This window comes from Coregonus lavaretus (genome assembly GCF_964263955.1).
Source record: "Coregonus lavaretus genome assembly, chromosome: 3".
Classification (NCBI taxonomy): domain Eukaryota; kingdom Metazoa; phylum Chordata; class Actinopteri; order Salmoniformes; family Salmonidae; genus Coregonus; species Coregonus lavaretus.
Window position 1 is genome coordinate 76,071,899 of NC_139990.1, and position 21,487 is coordinate 76,093,385.

Consider the following 21,487-nt stretch of genomic DNA (forward strand, 5'->3'; position numbering starts at 1 on the left):
CTGGCCTGGCGAGGGTTCAGCCTCCTTGCTGCCCGGATGTACTCCAGGTTACGGTGGTCCGTCCAGACGAGGAATGGGTGTTTCGCCCCCTCGAGCCAATGTCTCCACACTGTCAGAGCTCGGACAACAGCCAACAGCTCCCGATCACCAACGCCGTAGTTCTGCTCTGCCGGGCTGAGCTTCTTTGAGAAGAACGCACAGGGGCTGAGCTTGGGTGGCGTGCCCGAGCGTTGAGACAGGACTGCTCCCATCCCAACATCGGACGCATCCACCTCCACTACGAACGGTAGTGATGGATCGGGGTGGGCCAGTACCGGTGCCGAGGTGAACAGTTCCCTCAGGTTACTGAAGGCCCTGTCAGCCTCAGCAGACCAGCAGAGCCGGGACAGCCCACCCTTCAACAGAGATGTAATGGGAGCTGCGACCTTGCCATAGCCCCGGATAAACCTCCGATAGTAGTTGGCGAAGCCAAGGAAGCGCTGCACCTCCTTTACCGTGGTTGGAGTCGGCCAATTACGCACGGCTGTAATGCGGTCGCCCTCCATCTCCACACCTGTGGTAGAAATGCGGTATCCGAGGAAGGAGACGGACTGCTGGAAAAACATACACTTTTCTGCCTTAGCATAAAGGTAATTTTCCAACAGTCGGGCCAGTACTTTGCGAACCAGGGACACATGCTCGGCGCGCGTAGCGGAATACACCAAGATGTCGTCGATGTAGACCACTACACCGCGACCAAGCATGTCCCGAAATACCTCATTCACAAAGGACTGGAAGACTGAGGGAGCATTCATCAAACCATAGGGCATCACCAGGTATTCATAATGCCCCGTGGTTGTGCTGAATGCTGTCTTCCACTCATCTCCCTCTCGGATACGCACCAGGTTGTACGCACTCCTGAGATCTAATTTAGTGAAGAAGCGCGCTCCATGCAATGACTCAACCACTGACAGAATGAGGGGGAGAGGATAACTAAATCTAATCGTCTCCTTGTTCAGTGGTCGATAATCAATGCACGGGCGCAGACCGCCGTCTTTCTTCTTCACAAAAAAGAAACGGGTGAAGGCGGGTGAAGTGGAGGGACATATGTACCCCTGGCGCAGGGACTCGGTGATGTATGTCTCCATAGACTCCGTCTCCGCCTGCGACAGGGGATACCCATGACTCCTGGGAGGTACAGCGTCTACCCGAAGGTTTATTGCGCAATCCCCCGCCCGATGAGGTGGTAATTTAGTCGCTTTATTTTTAGAGAAGACTTGTGCCAGATCATGGTATTCGGGGGGAATGCGCACGGTGGAGGCACCATCTGGACTTTCCACCGTGGTTGCACCAACGGAAACACCCATACACCTACCCTGACACTCTCGCGACCACCCCGTGAGAACCCTCTGCGGCCATGAGAAAGTGGGGTTGTGGAGTGCTAGCCATGGAATACCTAACACCACAGGGAAAGCAGGAGACTCAATGATGGAAAAAGTGACCTACTCACAATGCGTCTCCTGTGTGATCATGGTGACTGGTACCGAGACTTCCTTTATCAACCCGGACCCTAATGGTCGACTATCAAGTGCTCTGATGGGGCGTGGAATGGATAGGGGAACTAATGAAATGCCCTGGCGGCGTGTGAAAGTTTTGTCCATAAAGTTCCCAGCTGCGCCTGAATCGACTAGCGCCTTACACTGGGGAACTCTCATGTGATCAGGGAAGTATATGGGTATAGTACAGTGCTCAGCAGAGGGCTCTGAACAAGAGTGGGTGCTCAATACCTGGGGTGATGCGAGAGTGCCCTGCCGGCCGCCTCCTGACCCAAAAGAGCGCTGACGACAACGTGTGGTGGAATGTCCCTTCGTGCCATCTGAGTGGCACTGGAGCTGTCGTCCTCCGCTCTCTCGGTGCGCGGTACCACCCAGCTCCATGAGCTCTGGATCCGCTTCGGTCGGGGCGGGAATGGGCAGACCTCCTCTCGACCCTCGAGCGGGTGATCGAAAACCGCCCGAAATAGGCGGGCGAACTAGTAGTCCCCCAACGCGGCTCCTCCTTCTCTCCAAACCACGTTGGCCCACTCCAGGATGGCGCCGGCCTGACACTGGAGAAGTACAGCTCCAGTTGGAGAAGGAATCCCAGAGGTAAGGATATCTGGATCCCTCCGGGTGCTGTGATGTAGGTGGCTGGATCCGATTGGCCAGCTGGTCTCGACAGATCGGTTCCTCTTCTCTCCAGGCGTTGGACGACCTGAAGAACCCGATCCATCGCTTCCCCCAAGCTGGCCAGCATCGTAGAATGCTCCTGGACCCTTGCCACGATTCCAGGTGTGCGCTCTTCTCCCGCTGACTCCATAGCTGGTGAGTGATTCTGTAATGAGGTGTGAATGACGGAGTCAGGCGCAGGAGGTAAAACACCGAAATCAAGAGTTTATTCAGTGTACAATAATGTAGCGCATATAGCGACAGAACGAAACTAGCACATGGGAAAATCAACCTTGGCTGCATACAAGTAAAGAGTAGCTCAACCGAGCTACTCACTCTCACAACGAACAATCACTCACAAAGGACAAGGGGGCAGAGTGAACACTTATACACAGACTAATGAGGGAATGAGTACCAGGTGTGTGTGATTGACAAGAAAAGACAAAACAAGACAAATGGAGTGATGATAAATGGAGTGGTAGTGGCTAGTAAGCTGGTGACGACGAACGCCGAAACCTGCCCGAGCAAGGAGGAGGGGCAGCCTCGGCTGAATTTGTGACAATCCTCAATTAGCTATTTCAGCTTAGATTAGTCTGTTTGGCAGGGATAATAGCCTAGGGGTTCTCCTTGACCTTCAGTTTGTGTTGAAATGAAGTATTTACTCTTCACCCACATAGACAGCACCCACATCAAATAACAGCCCATTTACTCTGATTAAGGTCTGTTGCGTTCAGGTCATCGCTGTTTGACAGTCTATTCCAGCCCTGGTGAAAAATGAAAGTTAACCTACACTTTCCTCACCCAAGAGACAGCACTGATGCTTCTGTTAATCCAGGCCCAACCCCCTCTCCTTCCACTAGATATAAATAAAGCCTGATTTTTAGAGATTAGATTAAGTACAGTGAAATGTGATTCTAATGTCTATGTGTGTGAATTCATCATGATTGGTCAGATTTATAATGCTTTTCCAGTGCTCAAAGCACTCTACATGGTAGGCCTAAGTGGGTGAACTCACTTCATCTCTGTATTCATCTCTGTCTTTCTGCAGAGGACATCTTCCCGTGTAAGGCGTGTGGGATATGGTACCGCAGTGAGAGGAACCTGCAGGCTCATCTGATGTACTATTGCAGCGGGAGACTGAGGGACTCAGTCTCAGACATGAAGGCAGAGCAGTTAGACAGGAAGACTGGTCCCCATCACATGCCCAACATAGGCCCTGGCCCCTACCCACACTGCAATATAACTGGACCAGCACAGCAGGCCTTGGAGATGCAATTGAACACCCACAATGGTGAGCAGAGAGGAGAATATGTTGACATTGTTAGGTTCTAAATTCTGGTACAAATCCAGTCGGCCACCAAAAGACGCTCAAACTAGATTTATTCACCACACTGGGGGTTGCAGCTGCAAAAGCACTCATACAAATCACACAAACATATATTTATACCTTCCGATTAGGTGGAATCACCTCCTTGTATTTCTAGGATAAACAATCAATCTCTGTTGCTGGGCAAGAACTGTGTCTGTTCCTCCTATTTTACAAATGAGCCCTGCACAGTACAAAAACAAGCACATACAACAGGCAAGTATAGATAAACATAAATATAGACACATTAAATACACATTAAGCTACAAAACACAGTCAATTAAAACAAACACATCCTTCATTATAAAAATCCTCTGTCAGCTGTCTGAATTGTCTTAGGGACTTCCAATCGAAACGTCTTTTGGAAATTATTCCAAACATAGGGTGTTATTTATATGGGGGATACAATCTTCCCAGCTCTGCAGATTTTGCTGTGAAGAGACAGAATCATTAGATCATTTGTTTTGGTTCTGTCCATTTGTAGCTTGTTTTTGGACACAGGTCCAGGAATGGCTAAAGGATTGCAATATTTACCTGGAGCTAACCTTGCAGATAGCATTACTGGGTGATCTGAAAAGTCATAGTCAATCAATCAATAATATAATAATACTTTTAACAAAAATGTTTATTTTTAATTCACAATCTGTAGAAGCAATGAGAATAGAAAGGTTCAGAACTTTTGTAAAACATCACAGTACGGTTGAAATATATATGGCAAATAGAAATCCTATATGGATGGTGTTAAGAGATAGATGGGAGGTATTGAATAAAGTTGAAGGATGGGACTAATAACAAATAACAACAAATAATAACAAAGATAGCTAATAATGTAAGCATACTGTGTCCATAATAAGTATATAGGTTGTATGTTGGGAGCTTTTGGGAAAGAGCACAGTTAGAAAGATATGGCATATAGAAGCAAACTGGATGGACATCATGAAAATGATCTGAGAGGTTGAGAGTAGAAGAAGTTCAGGAGCCAAAAAAATAATAATTATATATATATATATATATATATATATATATATATATAATAGAATTATAGTAATATTAACTGTGTCCATAAGGTGTAGATAGTAAGTATAGATCGGAAGTAGAGGCCTGGGCATTGTTGTTCACTAATTTACTCCAAGTAGGAAAGGATGGCGGGGTTGAAAAGTAATAAAGGGGAGTATATATATAAAAAACATGGGGGATTGGAAGTGATGCAGACAATTACATTGATAGAAGATACAATCTATCTGCAATATTAAGCTGATCCACCCCCACCCCCCCCCCCAAAAAAAAGAAGATAAATAATTATTATTAATAAATAAATAAATAAATAAAAATTATGAATAAAAAAAAAAACACAAAAAAAATATAAAATAATACATAGGGTGCAAAGGGAATTAAAGGCCGATTTACCTACCTCTGTAGACACAAAAGGAGTCGCCAAAGTTAACCAACTTGTAGTTTTAAATCTTAACAGTGATGTTAGGTAAGTCGGAAGCTTATGGAGCAGTGCTTTGTAAACAAAAATAGCATAATGATGTGATCTATGTGACTTTAAAGAGGGCCAGCCAACCTTTTGGTAAAGAATGCAGTCTCCTTTGAGAAAACGAAGGGTGCTATGAAGTGGCAGCTGCACTTTGATAAATAGTATCGCCAGGGGCGGTGTGTTCAATAGGGCGATATGGGCGACGCACTGCCAAACGGGAAAAGGAAGGGATTTTTTTTCTAATCAATTATATCACGGCAACAGTAGTTATCAGTGTTGTAATCTAGACGTCTGATCTGCCACAGTGCCACTAAATGTCCAATCAGGCTAAAGTCGTGCTTCAAATGCCCCCCCCCCCCCTTTTGGGGCGATTTCAGTCAGGTTGAAAATCGCCCAGAAGTCTGTCATAGACTCCCATGTAAAATCTATTTTTTTCAAATATCAGAGCTTTCAATACAATCTCTATGGGTTTCTGAGGGCTTGCACTTACGCGCTTTCGTCATACGTAACATAACCATGAACGTAACTAAGAAAAGAGCGGGTAGCAGCGTCAATCAATTCACTATTACTGTCAAAATGGCTAGGCTTCAATGCAACTCGATTGTGTCTTTGAAAGAAGTTCCTTTTTGTCGGCGAACAAATGAAGATAAATTGGCAACGAAACAATTAGGACCTCCCAGACCAAATTTAATAATTCAACAGGTTTCTACTAAAGGGGGGAAGATTTTCCAAAAATTGGTACGAACGAAAAACCTGGCTAGCAGGCTGCGATGTAGCTAATGCAGTCTTCTGCTACCCCCTGCTTACTCTTTCACCCTGAAGGCGGCACGGCAGACAGCACCGCTTGGACAGCGACTGGTGTGTAACGGACATGCACCATCTTTCAGGAAAGATTAAGAAACATGAGCTGTCAAAGACCCACATGGATACCTGTTTGAGATTGTCTGCTTTGGGGAGAGTGAACATTCCCACTCAACTGGATGAGGGATACAGGCTAGCTGTCCGCCGCCACAACGATGAGGTTAGTGTTGATAATCACAAGTTTACTGGAGAACTGAAACTGACAAGGCTGACAAGATAGGACCCTTTTGTCCATTGTTATTGGATAGGAACAGAACTTATAACCAGCTCCTGACCTAAATAGATCTTAGCACAACATTTTACTCAACATATCATATTCCATATTCACTATAACAAATATATTTACTACGACATTAGCAAGAACCGCCACATCCTCAGCCGGCTAATCCAGTGTGTGAAGTTTTGCGGAGTGTTTGAGTTAGCTTTGCGAGGCAAAGATGAAACTGAGGGCTCCACCAACCCTGGTAAGCCAACACTTTTGAGATCAGTCAATAAATGCTTCGGTTCCGATTCCGAACTTGATGCATCGGTTCCGATTGCCATGCGGTAGCAGAAAGAACAGTCTATGACTTGAGTGGTTGGAGTCTTTTACAATTTTAAGGGCCTTCCTCTGGCACCGCCTGGTATGGAGGTCCTGGATTGCAGTGAGCTCGGCCCCAGTGATGTTCTGGGCTGTACCCTCTGTAGCGCCTTGTGGTCAGATGCCAAGCAGTTGCCATACCAAGCAGTGATGCAGCCAGTCAATATGCTCTCAATAGTGCAGCTGTATAACTTTTTGAGGATCTGAGGGCCCATGCCAAATCTTTTCGGCTTCCTGAGGGGGAAGAGGCGTTGCTGTGCCCTCTTCACGTCTGTATTGGTGTGTGTTTGTGCGTGCGTGTGGGTATGCGTCCATCCATGCATAGTTGTTTGTGTGTGTAGGCGTGTGTGTGTGTATGCATGCATTCGTAGGTGTGTGTGTACGTAGGTTTGTGTATTTTTGTGTTTGTGCATGCGAATGACACGTCGTCTGAGGGCGACGTATGTTGTTTGTTGTTGAACGCTGAAAGCTGAATGAAAGCTGAACGAGAGACCACAGTGGATTGTTTTTGTAAAGGTGACAGTGTTTTTATATACTTTTATTTTATTTTGGATACTGCGGTTCTGTTGGGCTTAGTTGCTGTGAGCGCTGCTGTCAGTCCCGGGATCCTGCCAGATTCCACAAGGGGGAGAGACACAGAAACCTGGCTAACCTAGCTGGCTCGGCGGTCTCAAATGGAGGTCGCTATTGAACTTTTCCAGCGCTGCAGGAGCTGTGTTTATTTTGCTTTGTTCCGGGACAATGTGGACCGTGCTGACTTTCAATGTAGCAACTGCTTGCTTGCAGAGGACTACAGGGGCGAAGTGGCTACTCTTAGCAAGGTAGCAAACCTACACAAGCTTACTGGGGAATCCACGCCCTCCTACTTTTTATTTTTCTTCCACCCCAGTAGCCGGACGCCGCTCTGGTGGAAGTGTCGCCGCCGTGTCGGCTCTCCACAGCCGACTGGCCGGCAGCAGGGATCCATCTCCCCCTTCCCCGGAGAACGGAGCTGTTCTCGGCCCAACCAACCAGCCATGGAGATACGTCACTCGCCGTGGAAATAGAAGAAAGCATCCTCTGGCAACGGGGTCTCCTTGGAGATCATGATTGGTTGGATGAATAATGCTTTTCCAGTGCTGAAAGCACTGTACATGGTCTCCTTGGAGATGTTAAGCCCGGACCTGACACAGATCAGAAACGGCTTTGCCACGCTGGATCCAGAGGTTCTGGCGCCTTCTTCCTTAGGGGCTTCCCATTTAAGATTGGATCCGGAGGTACCTGCAACTTCGTCCTCTGTTCTGTCTCCCTCTCCAGTGGCTTCTACCTCGGGTTCAGATCCTCAGAGTTCCCACCTTCATCAGACCGTGAGGCTGCTTGAGAGTCCGGCCCATTCAACATCACCAGCTGTCATCACCAGCTGTCAACTCTATTCCACATCAGGTAACTGATGCAAGCAATAGAATCAGATTTTAAAAAACTGGTAAAAATACACCTTATGGAACAACGGGGACTGTGAAAAGACACACACAAAGGTACAGACACATGCATACGCACACATTGTGATATTGTTGTATGGTGGTATTAAACATTTTGTATTATAGATATGTAGTGGTGTAATAATGTTATATGATGTACTTTTTTATCTTTTGTTTTATATATAATGTAAGTGCTTTAATATGTTTGGACCCCAGGAAGAGTAGCAGCAGTTGCTAATGGGGTTCCCTAATCAATACAAATACAAATGTGTGTGTGTGGGTGTTTGTGTATCATTGTGATGAGGTGTGTGTCAGGCGCAGGAGGTAAAACACTGAAATCAAGATGTCACGACTTCCGCCGAGGCTGCCCCCCCTCCTGGTTCGGGCAGACTTCGGCGTTCGTCGTCACCGGAGTACTAGCTACTGCCGATCCCATTCTCATCACTCCACTTGTCATGTCTTGTCAATCACACACACCTGGTGCTCATTCTCCTAATTAGTATGTGTATAAGTGTTCCCTCTGTTTCCCTTGTCTTTGTGATTGATTGTTTTGTTGTGAGAGCGTGTAGCTTGGTTGAGCTACATTTCACTGTGTATTTGCCAAGGTGGATGTTTTCCCTTGTACAGTTTCGTTTGACGCTTGGGGCATTTGATTTATGCAAACGGATTAAACTCTGGACCTTGGCTGCATACAAGTAAAGAGTAGCTCAACCGAGCTACTCACTCTCACAACGAACAATCACTCACAAAGGACAAGGGCAGAGGGAACACTTATACACAGACTAATGAGGGAATGAGTACCAGGTGTGTGTGATTGACAAGACAAGACAAAACAAGACAAATGGAGTGATGATAAATGGAGCGGTAGTGGCTAGTAAGCTGGTGACGACGAACGCCGAAACCTGCCCGAGCAAGGAGGAGGGGCAGCCTCGGCTGAATTTGTGACAGTACCCCCCCCCCCTTGACGCGCAGCTCCAGCAGGGTGCCGACACCGGCCTCGGGGACAGCCAGGAGGACGCGGAGCAGGGCGAGTCGGATGGCGAAGATGGAAGTCCCTCAGCAGAGAGGGATCGAGGATATCCCTCACCGGGACTCAGCACCGTTCCTCCGGACCGTACCCTTCCCACTCCACGAGGTACTGAAGGCCCCCCACCCGGCTCTCAGGGTGGAACCCAGAGGTCAGGCTGACCGAGACTCCCAGACGTTCCATGAACGCCTTCCAGACTTTTGACGTGAACTGGGGACTTCGGTCAGACACTATATCCTCTGGTACCCCGTAGTGCCGGAAGACGTGTGCAGGAGGAAACATACACCCTCACGTCCTTAGCCAAGGTAGGCCACCAGTACTTTTCGGTCAGGCAGCGCACTGTACGACCGATACCTGGGTGACCAGAGGAGGGTGACGTGTGTGCCCAGTAGATCAGACGATCACGGATAAGCGCAGGCATGTACTGCAGCCCAGCTGGACACTGCGGTGGAGATGGATCTGTGTGTAATGCCTGCCCTATATCCGTGTCCATCGCCCATACTACTGGCGCCACAATGCAGGAGTCTGGCAGTATGGGGGTGTTGTCTCTGGGCCTCTCCTCTGTATCATACAGCCGGGACAGTGCGTCTGCCTTCACGTTCTTCATACCCGGGATGTATGACAGTGTGAAATCAAACCGGGTGAAGAATAAGGCCCGCCTGGCCTGGCGAGGGTTCAGCCTCCTTGCTGCCCGGATGTACTCCAGGTTACGGTGGTCCGTCCAGACGAGGAATGGGTGTTTCGCCCCCTCGAGCCAATGTCTCCACACTGTCAGAGCTCGGACAACAGCCAACAGCTCCCGATCACCAACGCCGTAGTTCTGCTCTGCCGGGCTGAGCTTCTTTGAGAAGAACGCACAGGGGCTGAGCTTGGGTGGCGTGCCCGAGCGTTGAGACAGGACTGCTCCCATCCCAACATCGGACGCATCCACCTCCACTACGAACGGTAGTGATGGATCGGGGTGGGCCAGTACCGGTGCCGAGGTGAACAGTTCCCTCAGGTTACTGAAGGCCCTGTCAGCCTCAGCAGACCAGCAGAGCCGGGACAGCCCACCCTTCAACAGAGATGTAATGGGAGCTGCGACCTTGCCATAGCCCCGGATAAACCTCCGATAGTAGTTGGCGAAGCCAAGGAAGCGCTGCACCTCCTTTACCGTGGTTGGAGTCGGCCAATTACGCACGGCTGTAATGCGGTCGCCCTCCATCTCCACACCTGTGGTAGAAATGCGGTATCCGAGGAAGGAGACGGACTGCTGGAAAAACATACACTTTTCTGCCTTAGCATAAAGGTAATTTTCCAACAGTCGGGCCAGTACTTTGCGAACCAGGGACACATGCTCGGCGCGCGTAGCGGAATACACCAAGATGTCGTCGATGTAGACCACTACACCGCGACCAAGCATGTCCCGAAATACCTCATTCACAAAGGACTGGAAGACTGAGGGAGCATTCATCAAACCATAGGGCATCACCAGGTATTCATAATGCCCCGTGGTTGTGCTGAATGCTGTCTTCCACTCATCTCCCTCTCGGATATGCACCAGGTTGTACGCACTCCTGAGATCTAATTTAGTGAAGAAGCGCGCTCCATGCAATGACTCAACCACTGACAGAATGAGGGGGAGAGGATAACTAAATCTAATCGTCTCCTTGTTCAGTGGTCGATAATCAATGCACGGGCGCAGACCGCCGTCTTTCTTCTTCACAAAAAAGAAACGGGTGAAGGCGGGTGAAGTGGAGGGACATATGTACCCCTGGCGCAGGGACTCGGTGATGTATGTCTCCATAGACTCCGTCTCCGCCTGCGACAGGGGATACCCATGACTCCTGGGAGGTACAGCGTCTACCCGAAGGTTTATTGCGCAATCCCCCGCCCGATGAGGTGGTAATTTAGTCGCTTTATTTTTAGAGAAGACTTGTGCCAGATCATGGTATTCGGGGGGAATGCGCACGGTGGAGGCACCATCTGGACTTTCCACCGTGGTTGCACCAACGGAAACACCCATACACCTACCCTGACACTCTCGCGACCACCCCGTGAGAACCCTCTGCGGCCATGAGAAAGTGGGGTTGTGGAGTGCTAGCCATGGAATACCTAACACCACAGGGAAAGCAGGAGACTCAATGATGGAAAAAGTGACCTACTCACAATGCGTCTCCTGTGTGATCATGGTGACTGGTACCGAGACTTCCTTTATCAACCCGGACCCTAATGGTCGACTATCAAGTGCTCTGATGGGGCGTGGAATGGATAGGGGAACTAATGAAATGCCCTGGCGGCGTGTGAAAGTTTTGTCCATAAAGTTCCCAGCTGCGCCTGAATCGACTAGCGCCTTACACTGGGGAACTCTCATGTGATCAGGGAAGTATATGGGTATAGTACAGTGCTCAGCAGAGGGCTCTGAACAAGAGTGGGTGCTCAATACCTGGGGTGATGCGAGAGTGCCCTGCCGGCCGCCTCCTGACCCAAAAGAGCGCTGACGACAACGTGTGGTGGAATGTCCCTTCGTGCCATCTGAGTGGCACTGGAGCTGTCGTCCTCCGCTCTCTCGGTGCGCGGTACCACCCAGCTCCATGAGCTCTGGATCCGCTTCGGTCGGGGCGGGAATGGGCAGACCTCCTCTCGACCCTCGAGCGGGTGATCGAAAACCGCCCGAAATAGGCGGGCGAACTAGTAGTCCCCCAACGCGGCTCCTCCTTCTCTCCAAACCACGTTGGCCCACTCCAGGATGGCGCCGGCCTGACACTGGAGAAGTACAGCTCCAGTTGGAGAAGGAATCCCAGAGGTAAGGATATCTGGATCCCTCCGGGTGCTGTGATGTAGGTGGCTGGATCCGATTGGCCAGCTGGTCTCGACAGATCGGTTCCTCTTCTCTCCAGGCGTTGGACGACCTGAAGAACCCGATCCATCGCTTCCCCCAAGCTGGCCAGCATCGTAGAATGCTCCTGGACCCTTGCCACGATTCCAGGTGTGCGCTCTTCTCCCGCTGACTCCATAGCTGGTGAGTGATTCTGTAATGAGGTGTGAATGACGGAGTCAGGCGCAGGAGGTAAAACACCGAAATCAAGAGTTTATTCAGTGTACAATAATGTAGCGCATATAGCGACAGAACGAAACTAGCACATGGGAAAATCAACCTTGGCTGCATACAAGTAAAGAGTAGCTCAACCGAGCTACTCACTCTCACAACGAACAATCACTCACAAAGGACAAGGGGGCAGAGTGAACACTTATACACAGACTAATGAGGGAATGAGTACCAGGTGTGTGTGATTGACAAGAAAAGACAAAACAAGACAAATGGAGTGATGATAAATGGAGTGGTAGTGGCTAGTAAGCTGGTGACGACGAACGCCGAAACCTGCCCGAGCAAGGAGGAGGGGCAGCCTCGGCTGAATTTGTGACAATCCTCAATTAGCTATTTCAGCTTAGATTAGTCTGTTTGGCAGGGATAATAGCCTAGGGGTTCTCCTTGACCTTCAGTTTGTGTTGAAATGAAGTATTTACTCTTCACCCACATAGACAGCACCCACATCAAATAACAGCCCATTTACTCTGATTAAGGTCTGTTGCGTTCAGGTCATCGCTGTTTGACAGTCTATTCCAGCCCTGGTGAAAAATGAAAGTTAACCTACACTTTCCTCACCCAAGAGACAGCACTGATGCTTCTGTTAATCCAGGCCCAACCCCCTCTCCTTCCACTAGATATAAATAAAGCCTGATTTTTAGAGATTAGATTAAGTACAGTGAAATGTGATTCTAATGTCTATGTGTGTGAATTCATCATGATTGGTCAGATTTATAATGCTTTTCCAGTGCTCAAAGCACTCTACATGGTAGGCCTAAGTGGGTGAACTCACTTCATCTCTGTATTCATCTCTGTCTTTCTGCAGAGGACATCTTCCCGTGTAAGGCGTGTGGGATATGGTACCGCAGTGAGAGGAACCTGCAGGCTCATCTGATGTACTATTGCAGCGGGAGACTGAGGGACTCAGTCTCAGACATGAAGGCAGAGCAGTTAGACAGGAAGACTGGTCCCCATCACATGCCCAACATAGGCCCTGGCCCCTACCCACACTGCAATATAACTGGACCAGCACAGCAGGCCTTGGAGATGCAATTGAACACCCACAATGGTGAGCAGAGAGGAGAATATGTTGACATTGTTAGGTTCTAAATTCTGGTACAAATCCAGTCGGCCACCAAAAGACGCTCAAACTAGATTTATTCACCACACTGGGGGTTGCAGCTGCAAAAGCACTCATACAAATCACACAAACATATATTTATACCTTCCGATTAGGTGGAATCACCTCCTTGTATTTCTAGGATAAACAATCAATCTCTGTTGCTGGGCAAGAACTGTGTCTGTTCCTCCTATTTTACAAATGAGCCCTGCACAGTACAAAAACAAGCACATACAACAGGCAAGTATAGATAAACATAAATATAGACACATTAAATACACATTAAGCTACAAAACACAGTCAATTAAAACAAACACATCCTTCATTATAAAAATCCTCTGTCAGCTGTCTGAATTGTCTTAGGGACTTCCAATCGAAACGTCTTTTGGAAATTATTCCAAACATAGGGTGTTATTTATATGGGGGATACAATCTTCCCAGCTCTGCAGATTTTGCTGTGAAGAGACAGAATCATTAGATCATTTGTTTTGGTTCTGTCCATTTGTAGCTTGTTTTTGGACACAGGTCCAGGAATGGCTAAAGGATTGCAATATTTACCTGGAGCTAACCTTGCAGATAGCATTACTGGGTGATCTGAAAAGTCATAGTCAATCAATCAATAATATAATAATACTTTTAACAAAAATGTTTATTTTTAATTCACAATCTGTAGAAGCAATGAGAATAGAAAGGTTCAGAACTTTTGTAAAACATCACAGTACGGTTGAAATATATATGGCAAATAGAAATCCTATATGGATGGTGTTAAGAGATAGATGGGAGGTATTGAATAAAGTTGAAGGATGGGACTAATAACAAATAACAACAAATAATAACAAAGATAGCTAATAATGTAAGCATACTGTGTCCATAATAAGTATATAGGTTGTATGTTGGGAGCTTTTGGGAAAGAGCACAGTTAGAAAGATATGGCATATAGAAGCAAACTGGATGGACATCATGAAAATGATCTGAGAGGTTGAGAGTAGAAGAAGTTCAGGAGCCAAAAAAATAATAATTATATATATATATATATATATATATATATATATATATATAATAGAATTATAGTAATATTAACTGTGTCCATAAGGTGTAGATAGTAAGTATAGATCGGAAGTAGAGGCCTGGGCATTGTTGTTCACTAATTTACTCCAAGTAGGAAAGGATGGCGGGGTTGAAAAGTAATAAAGGGGAGTATATATATAAAAAACATGGGGGATTGGAAGTGATGCAGACAATTACATTGATAGAAGATACAATCTATCTGCAATATTAAGCTGATCCACCCCCACCCCCCCCCCCAAAAAAAAGAAGATAAATAATTATTATTAATAAATAAATAAATAAATAAAAATTATGAATAAAAAAAAAAACACAAAAAATATATAAAATAATACATAGGGTGCAAAGGGAATTAAAGGCCGATTTACCTACCTCTGTAGACACAAAAGGAGTCGCCAAAGTTAACCAACTTGTAGTTTTAAATCTTAACAGTGATGTTAGGTAAGTCGGAAGCTTATGGAGCAGTGCTTTGTAAACAAAAATAGCATAATGATGTGATCTATGTGACTTTAAAGAGGGCCAGCCAACCTTTTGGTAAAGAATGCAGTCTCCTTTGAGAAAACGAAGGGTGCTATGAAGTGGCAGCTGCACTTTGATAAATAGTATCGCCAGGGGCGGTGTGTTCAATAGGGCGATATGGGCGACGCACTGCCAAACGGGAAAAGGAAGGGATTTTTTTTCTAATCAATTATATCACGGCAACAGTAGTTATCAGTGTTGTAATCTAGACGTCTGATCTGCCACAGTGCCACTAAATGTCCAATCAGGCTAAAGTCGTGCTTCAAATGCCCCCCCCCCCCTTTTGGGGCGATTTCAGTCAGGTTGAAAATCGCCCAGAAGTCTGTCATAGACTCCCATGTAAAATCTATTTTTTTCAAATATCAGAGCTTTCAATACAATCTCTATGGGTTTCTGAGGGCTTGCACTTACGCGCTTTCGTCATACGTAACATAACCATGAACGTAACTAAGAAAAGAGCGGGTAGCAGCGTCAATCAATTCACTATTACTGTCAAAATGGCTAGGCTTCAATGCAACTCGATTGTGTCTTTGAAAGAAGTTCCTTTTTGTCGGCGAACAAATGAAGATAAATTGGCAACGAAACAATTAGGACCTCCCAGACCAAATTTAATAATTCAACAGGTTTCTACTAAAGGGGGGAAGATTTTCCAAAAATTGGTACGAACGAAAAACCTGGCTAGCAGGCTGCGATGTAGCTAATGCAGTCTTCTGCTACCCCCTGCTTACTCTTTCACCCTGAAGGCGGCACGGCAGACAGCACCGCTTGGACAGCGACTGGTGTGTAACGGACATGCACCATCTTTCAGGAAAGATTAAGAAACATGAGCTGTCAAAGACCCACATGGATACCTGTTTGAGATTGTCTGCTTTGGGGAGAGTGAACATTCCCACTCAACTGGATGAGGGATACAGGCTAGCTGTCCGCCGCCACAACGATGAGGTTAGTGTTGATAATCACAAGTTTACTGGAGAACTGAAACTGACAAGGCTGACAAGATAGGACCCTTTTGTCCATTGTTATTGGATAGGAACAGAACTTATAACCAGCTCCTGACCTAAATAGATCTTAGCACAACATTTTACTCAACATATCATATTCCATATTCACTATAACAAATATATTTACTACGACATTAGCAAGAACCGCCACATCCTCAGCCGGCTAATCCAGTGTGTGAAGTTTTGCGGAGTGTTTGAGTTAGCTTTGCGAGGCAAAGATGAAACTGAGGGCTCCACCAACCCTGGTAAGCCAACACTTTTGAGATCAGTCAATAAATGCTTCTGGTATTGACTTATATGCTGCCCCTGTCTTCATGTTGTTGCTGGACATATCTTTTTTAAAATGTGTGTAGGTCACCTAAATCATCAGAAAAATTGCCCCCCCTGAGAATTTTTTCAGGAGCCGCCACTGAGTATCGCCATAATCAATAACAGATAGAAAGTTTGACTGCACAATCTGCTTCCTGCTGACTAGAGAGAGGCAATATCTGTTTCTATAAAAAAAAGCCCACTTTAAATCTTAGCTTCTTAACAAGCTCATTTGTATTCTTTTTGAACGTTAAATCACTGTCAATTCAAATACCAAGGTGTTTGTATGAAGGGACTTCTTCGATTATAGAACCATCCGATGAGTGAAGATGTAATCCATCTGAGACAATCTTACGAGAACTTGAAAACAGCATGCATTTAGTTTTACTCGTATTAACCATGAGTTTTAAGTCAGTAAGGGCTTCCTGTACAGCTGCAAAATCGGACTGTAGCCTTGTCACAGCCAGGTCAGCAGTTGTATACATAGTAGTACACCATATATACAAACGTATGTGGACACCCCTTCAAATTAGTGGATTTGGCTATTTCAGCCACACCCATTGCTGACAGGTGTATAAAATCGAGCACACAGCCATGCAATAGACAAACATTGGCAGTAGAATGGCCTTACTGAAGAACTCAGTGACTTTCAATGTGGCACCGTCATAGGATGCCACCTTTCCAACAAGTCAATTCGTAAAATGTCTGCCCTGCTAGAGCTGCCCCGGTCAACTGTAAGTACTGTTATTGTGAAGTGGAAACGTCTAGGAGCAACAATAGCTCTGCCGCGAAGTGGTCTGTCCTTGGTTGCAACACTCACTACCAAGTTCCAAACTGCCTCTGGAAGCAACTAGAACTGTTCATCGGGAGCTTCATGAAATGGCTTTCCATGGCCGAGCAGCCGCACACAAGCTTAAGATCACCATGCACAATGCCAAGCATTGGCTGGAGTGGTGTAAAGCTTGCCGCCATTGGACGCTGGAGCAGTGAAAACGCGTTCTCTGGAGTGATGAATCACACTTCATCATCTGGCAGTCCGACGGACGAATCTGGGTTTGGCGGATGCCAGGAGAACGCTACCAGCCCCAATGCATAGTGCCAACTGTAAAGTTTGGTGGAGGAGGAATAATGGTCTGGGGCTGTTTTTCATGGTTCAGGCTAGGCCCCTTAGGGAAATCTTAACGCTACTGCATACAATGATATTCTAGATTATTCTGTGTTTCCAACTTTGTGGCAACAGTTTGGGGAAGGCCCTTTCCTGTTTCAGCACGACAATGCCCCCGTGCACAAAGTGAGGTCCATACAGAAATGGTTTGTTGAGATCGGTGTGGAAGAACTTGACTGGCCTATACAGATCCCTGACCTCAACCCCATCGAACACCTTTCGGATGAATTGGAATTGGACTGCGAGCCAGGTCTAATCGCCCAACATCGGTGCCTGACCTCACTAAGGCTCTTGTGGCTGAATGGAAGCAAGTCCCCACAGCAATGTTCCAACATCTAGTGGAAAGCCTTCCCAGAAGAGGGGAGGCTGTTATAGCAGCAAAGAGAGGACCAACTCCATATTAATGCCCATCATTTTGGAATGATGTTTGACGAGCAGGTGTCCACATACTTTTGGTCATATAGTCTATCATCCGAATATAGACTGTATTATACATTATACATATAAACGCAACATGTAAAGTGTTGGTACAATGTTTCATGAGCTGAAATAAAATATCCCAGAAATGTTTCATATGCACAAAAAGCTTATTTCTCTCAAATTGTGTGCACAAATGTATACTTTGCCATGATAATCCATCCACTTGACAGGTCTGGCATATCAAGAAGCTGATTAAACATCATGATCATTATACAGGTGCACCTTGTGCTGGGGATAATAAAAGGCCACTCCAAATTGTGCAGTTTTGTCACACAACACAATGCCACAGATGTCTCAAGTTTTGAGGGAGTGTGCATTTGGCATGCTGACTGCAGGAATGTCCACCAGAGCTGTTGCCCGATAATTTAATGTTCATTTCGCCACCATAAAGCGCCTCCAACGTCGTTGTAGAGAATTTGGCAGTATGTCCAACCGGCCTCACAACCACAGACGTGGCGTCGTGGGGGCAAGCAGTTTGCTGATGTCAACGTTGTGAACAGAGTGCCCCATGGTGGTGGTGGGGTTATGGTATGGGCAGGCATAAGCTACGGACAACCAACACAATTGCATTTTATCGATGGTAATTTGAATGCACAGAGATACAGTGACAAGATATCAGCTGAGATAGGTTTATCTCAGAGCAAATACTGTATCTTTCAGCGTATCTGACACTGGCATCCTCCAATCAAAATTAATATCTCCCATAATTCATAGTTCAGATTTACCATACTTAGATAGTAATTCAGATAAATTGTTAAGAGCACATGAGAGAGCCGAGAGAGGGCGATACAATCCTACTAGTGTCAGCTAGTTATTATGACCAAGGCCCATATTAAAACCCTCCCGTTGTCCTAGGGTCAAAATGACCCGCCACTGTATTGAACCAACTTTATTTAATTTTTATATTTTGGGATCATTTGTGAGAAAGTATCACTGCCTCCTTCTCACAAATGATCCAAAAAATATAAAAATTAAATAAAGTTGGTTCAACACAGTGGCGGGTCATTTTGACCCTAGGACAACGGGAGGGTTAAACCCCCTAAGGTCGATGTCCCTGCCCCCGCAGAAATACAACTAGCATTATAAAAACATCCTCATCAAAATCTGTCAGTTTAAGCTAGAGATACAGTGGGGAAAAAATGTATTTAGTCAGCCACCAATTGTGCAAGTTCTCCCACTTAAAAAGATGAGAGAGGCCTGTAATTTTCATCATAGGTACACGTCAACTATGACAGACAAATTGAGAATTTTTTTCTCCAGAAAATCACATTGTAGGATTTTTAATGAATTTATTTGCAAATTATGGTGGAAAATAAGTATTTGGTCACCTACAAACAAGCAAGATTTCTGGCTCTCACAGACCTGTAACTTCTTCTTTAAGAGGCTCCTCTGTCCTCCACTCGTTACCTGTATTAATGGCACCTGTTTGAACTTGTTATCAGTATAAAAGACACCTGTCCACAACCTCAAACAGTCACACTCCAAACTCCACTATGGCCAAGACCAAAGAGCTGTCAAAGGACACCAGAAACAAAATTGTAGACCTGCACCAGGCTGGGAAGACTGAATCTGCAATAGGTAAGCAGCTTGGTTTGAAGAAATCAACTGTGGGAGCAATTATTAGGAAATGGAAGACATACAAGACCACTGATAATCTCCCTCGATCTGGGGCTCCACGCAAGATCTCACCCCGTGGGGTCAAAATGATCACAAGAACGGTGAGCAAAAATCCCAGAACCACACGGGGGACCTAGTGAATGACCTGCAGAGAGCTGGGACCAAAGTAACAAAGCCTACCATCAGTAACACACTACGCCGCCAGGGACTCAAATCCTGCAGTGCCAGACGTGTCCCCCTGCTTAAGCCAGTACATGTCCAGGCCCGTCTGAAGTTTGCTAGAGTGCATTTGGATGATCCAGAAGAGGATTGGGAGAATGTCATATGTCATATGGTCAGATGAAACCAAAATAGATCTTGTCGTGTTTGGAGGACAAAGAATGCTGAGTTGCATCCAAAGAACACCATACCTACTGTGAAGCATGGGGGTGGAAACATCATGCTTTGGGGCTGTTTTTCTGCAAAGGGACCAGGACGACTGATCCGTGTAAAGGAAAGAATGAATGGGGCCATGTATCATGTGATTTTGAGTGAAAACCTTCTTCCATCAGCAAGGGCATTGAAGATGAAACGTGGCTGGGTCTTTCAGCATGACAATGATCCCAAACACACCGCCCGGGCAACGAAGGAGTGGCTTCGTAAGAAGCATTTCAAGGTCCTGGAGTGGCCTAGCCAGTCTCCAGATCTCAACCCCATAGAAAATCTTTGGAGGGAGTTGAAAGTCCGTGTTGCCCAGCGACAGCCCCAAAACATCACTGCTCTAGAGGAGATCTGCATGGAGGAATGGGCCAAAATACCAGCAACAGTGTGTGAAAACCTTGTGAAGACTTACAGAAAACGTTTGACCTGTGTCATTGCCAACAAAGGGTATATAACAAAGTATTGAGAAACTTTTGTTATTGACCAAATACTTATTTTCCACCATAATTTGCAAATAAATTCATAAAAAATCCTACAATGTGATATTCAGGATTTTCTTTCCTCATTTTGTCTGTCATAGTTGACGTGTACCTATGATGAAAATTACAGGCCTCTCTCATCTTTTTAAGTGGGAGAACTTGCACAATTGGTGGCTGACAGGAAGCACCAGTGATTCGGTTAATAAAAAAGTGGTCAGATGACGCAGATGCTAAGCTACAGGACTGTTTTGCTAGCACAGACTGGAACATGTTCCAGGATTCTTCAGACAGCATTGAGGAGTACACCACATCAGTCACTGGCTTCATCAATAAGTGCATCGATGATGTCGTCCCCACAGTGACCGTACGTACATACCCCAACCAGAAGCCATGGATTACAGGAAACATCCGCACTGAGCTAAAGGGTAGAGCTGCCGCTTTCAAGGAACGGGACTCTAACCCGGACGCTTATAAGAAATCCCGCTATGACCTCCGACGAACCATCAAACAGGCAAAGAGTCAATACAGGTCTAAGATTGAATCATACTACACTGGCTCTGACGCTCGTCGGATGTGGCAGGGCTTGAAAACTATTACAGACTACAAAGGGAAGCACAGCCGCGAGCTGCCCAGTGACACAAGCCTACCAGACGAGCTAAACCACTTCTATGCTCGCTTCGAGGCAAGCAACACTGAAGCATGCATGAGAGCACCAGCTGTTCCGGACGACTATGTGATCACGCTCTCCGTAGCCGATGTGAGTAAGACTTTTAAGCAGGTCAACATTCACAAGGCCGCAGGGCCAGACGGATTACCAGGACGTGTACTCCGAGCATGTGCTGACCAACTGGCAAGTGTCTTCACTGACATTTTCAACATGTCCCTGACTGAGTCTGTAATACCAACATGTTTCAAGCAGACCACCATAGTCCCCGTGCCCAAGAACTCTAAGATAACCTGCCTAAATGACTACCGACCCGTAGCACTGACGTCTGTAGCCATGAAGTGCTTTGAAAGACTGGTCATGGCTCACATCAACAGCATAATCCCAGAAACCCTAGACCCACTCCAATTTGCATACCGCCCCAACAGATCCACAGATGATGCAATCTCTATCGCACTCCACACTGCCCTTTCCCACCTGGACAAGAGGAACACCTACGTGAGAATGCTATTCATTGACTACAGCTCAGCATTCAACACCATAGTGCCCTCTAAGCTCATCACTAAGCTAAGGATCCTGGGACTAAACACCTCCCTCTGCAACTGGATCCTGGACTTCCTGACG

At 46.4% G+C, this 21,487-nt stretch overlaps 1 protein-coding gene across 1 annotated transcript in view; it reads left to right on the forward strand.

The window, feature by feature from the left end:
- The window catches only part of LOC311108661 (zinc finger protein ZFPM2-like), a gene marked incomplete at both ends in the record, with an annotated part of 149,020 nt that overhangs the window by 105,014 nt on the left and 22,519 nt on the right, over positions 1–21,487 (forward strand). The window contains one exon of the mRNA XM_084151357.1: positions 12,851–13,093. Coding sequence (XP_084007483.1) covers positions 12,851–13,093 — 243 coding nt within the window. The remainder of the gene's footprint in view (positions 1–12,850; positions 13,094–21,487) is intronic.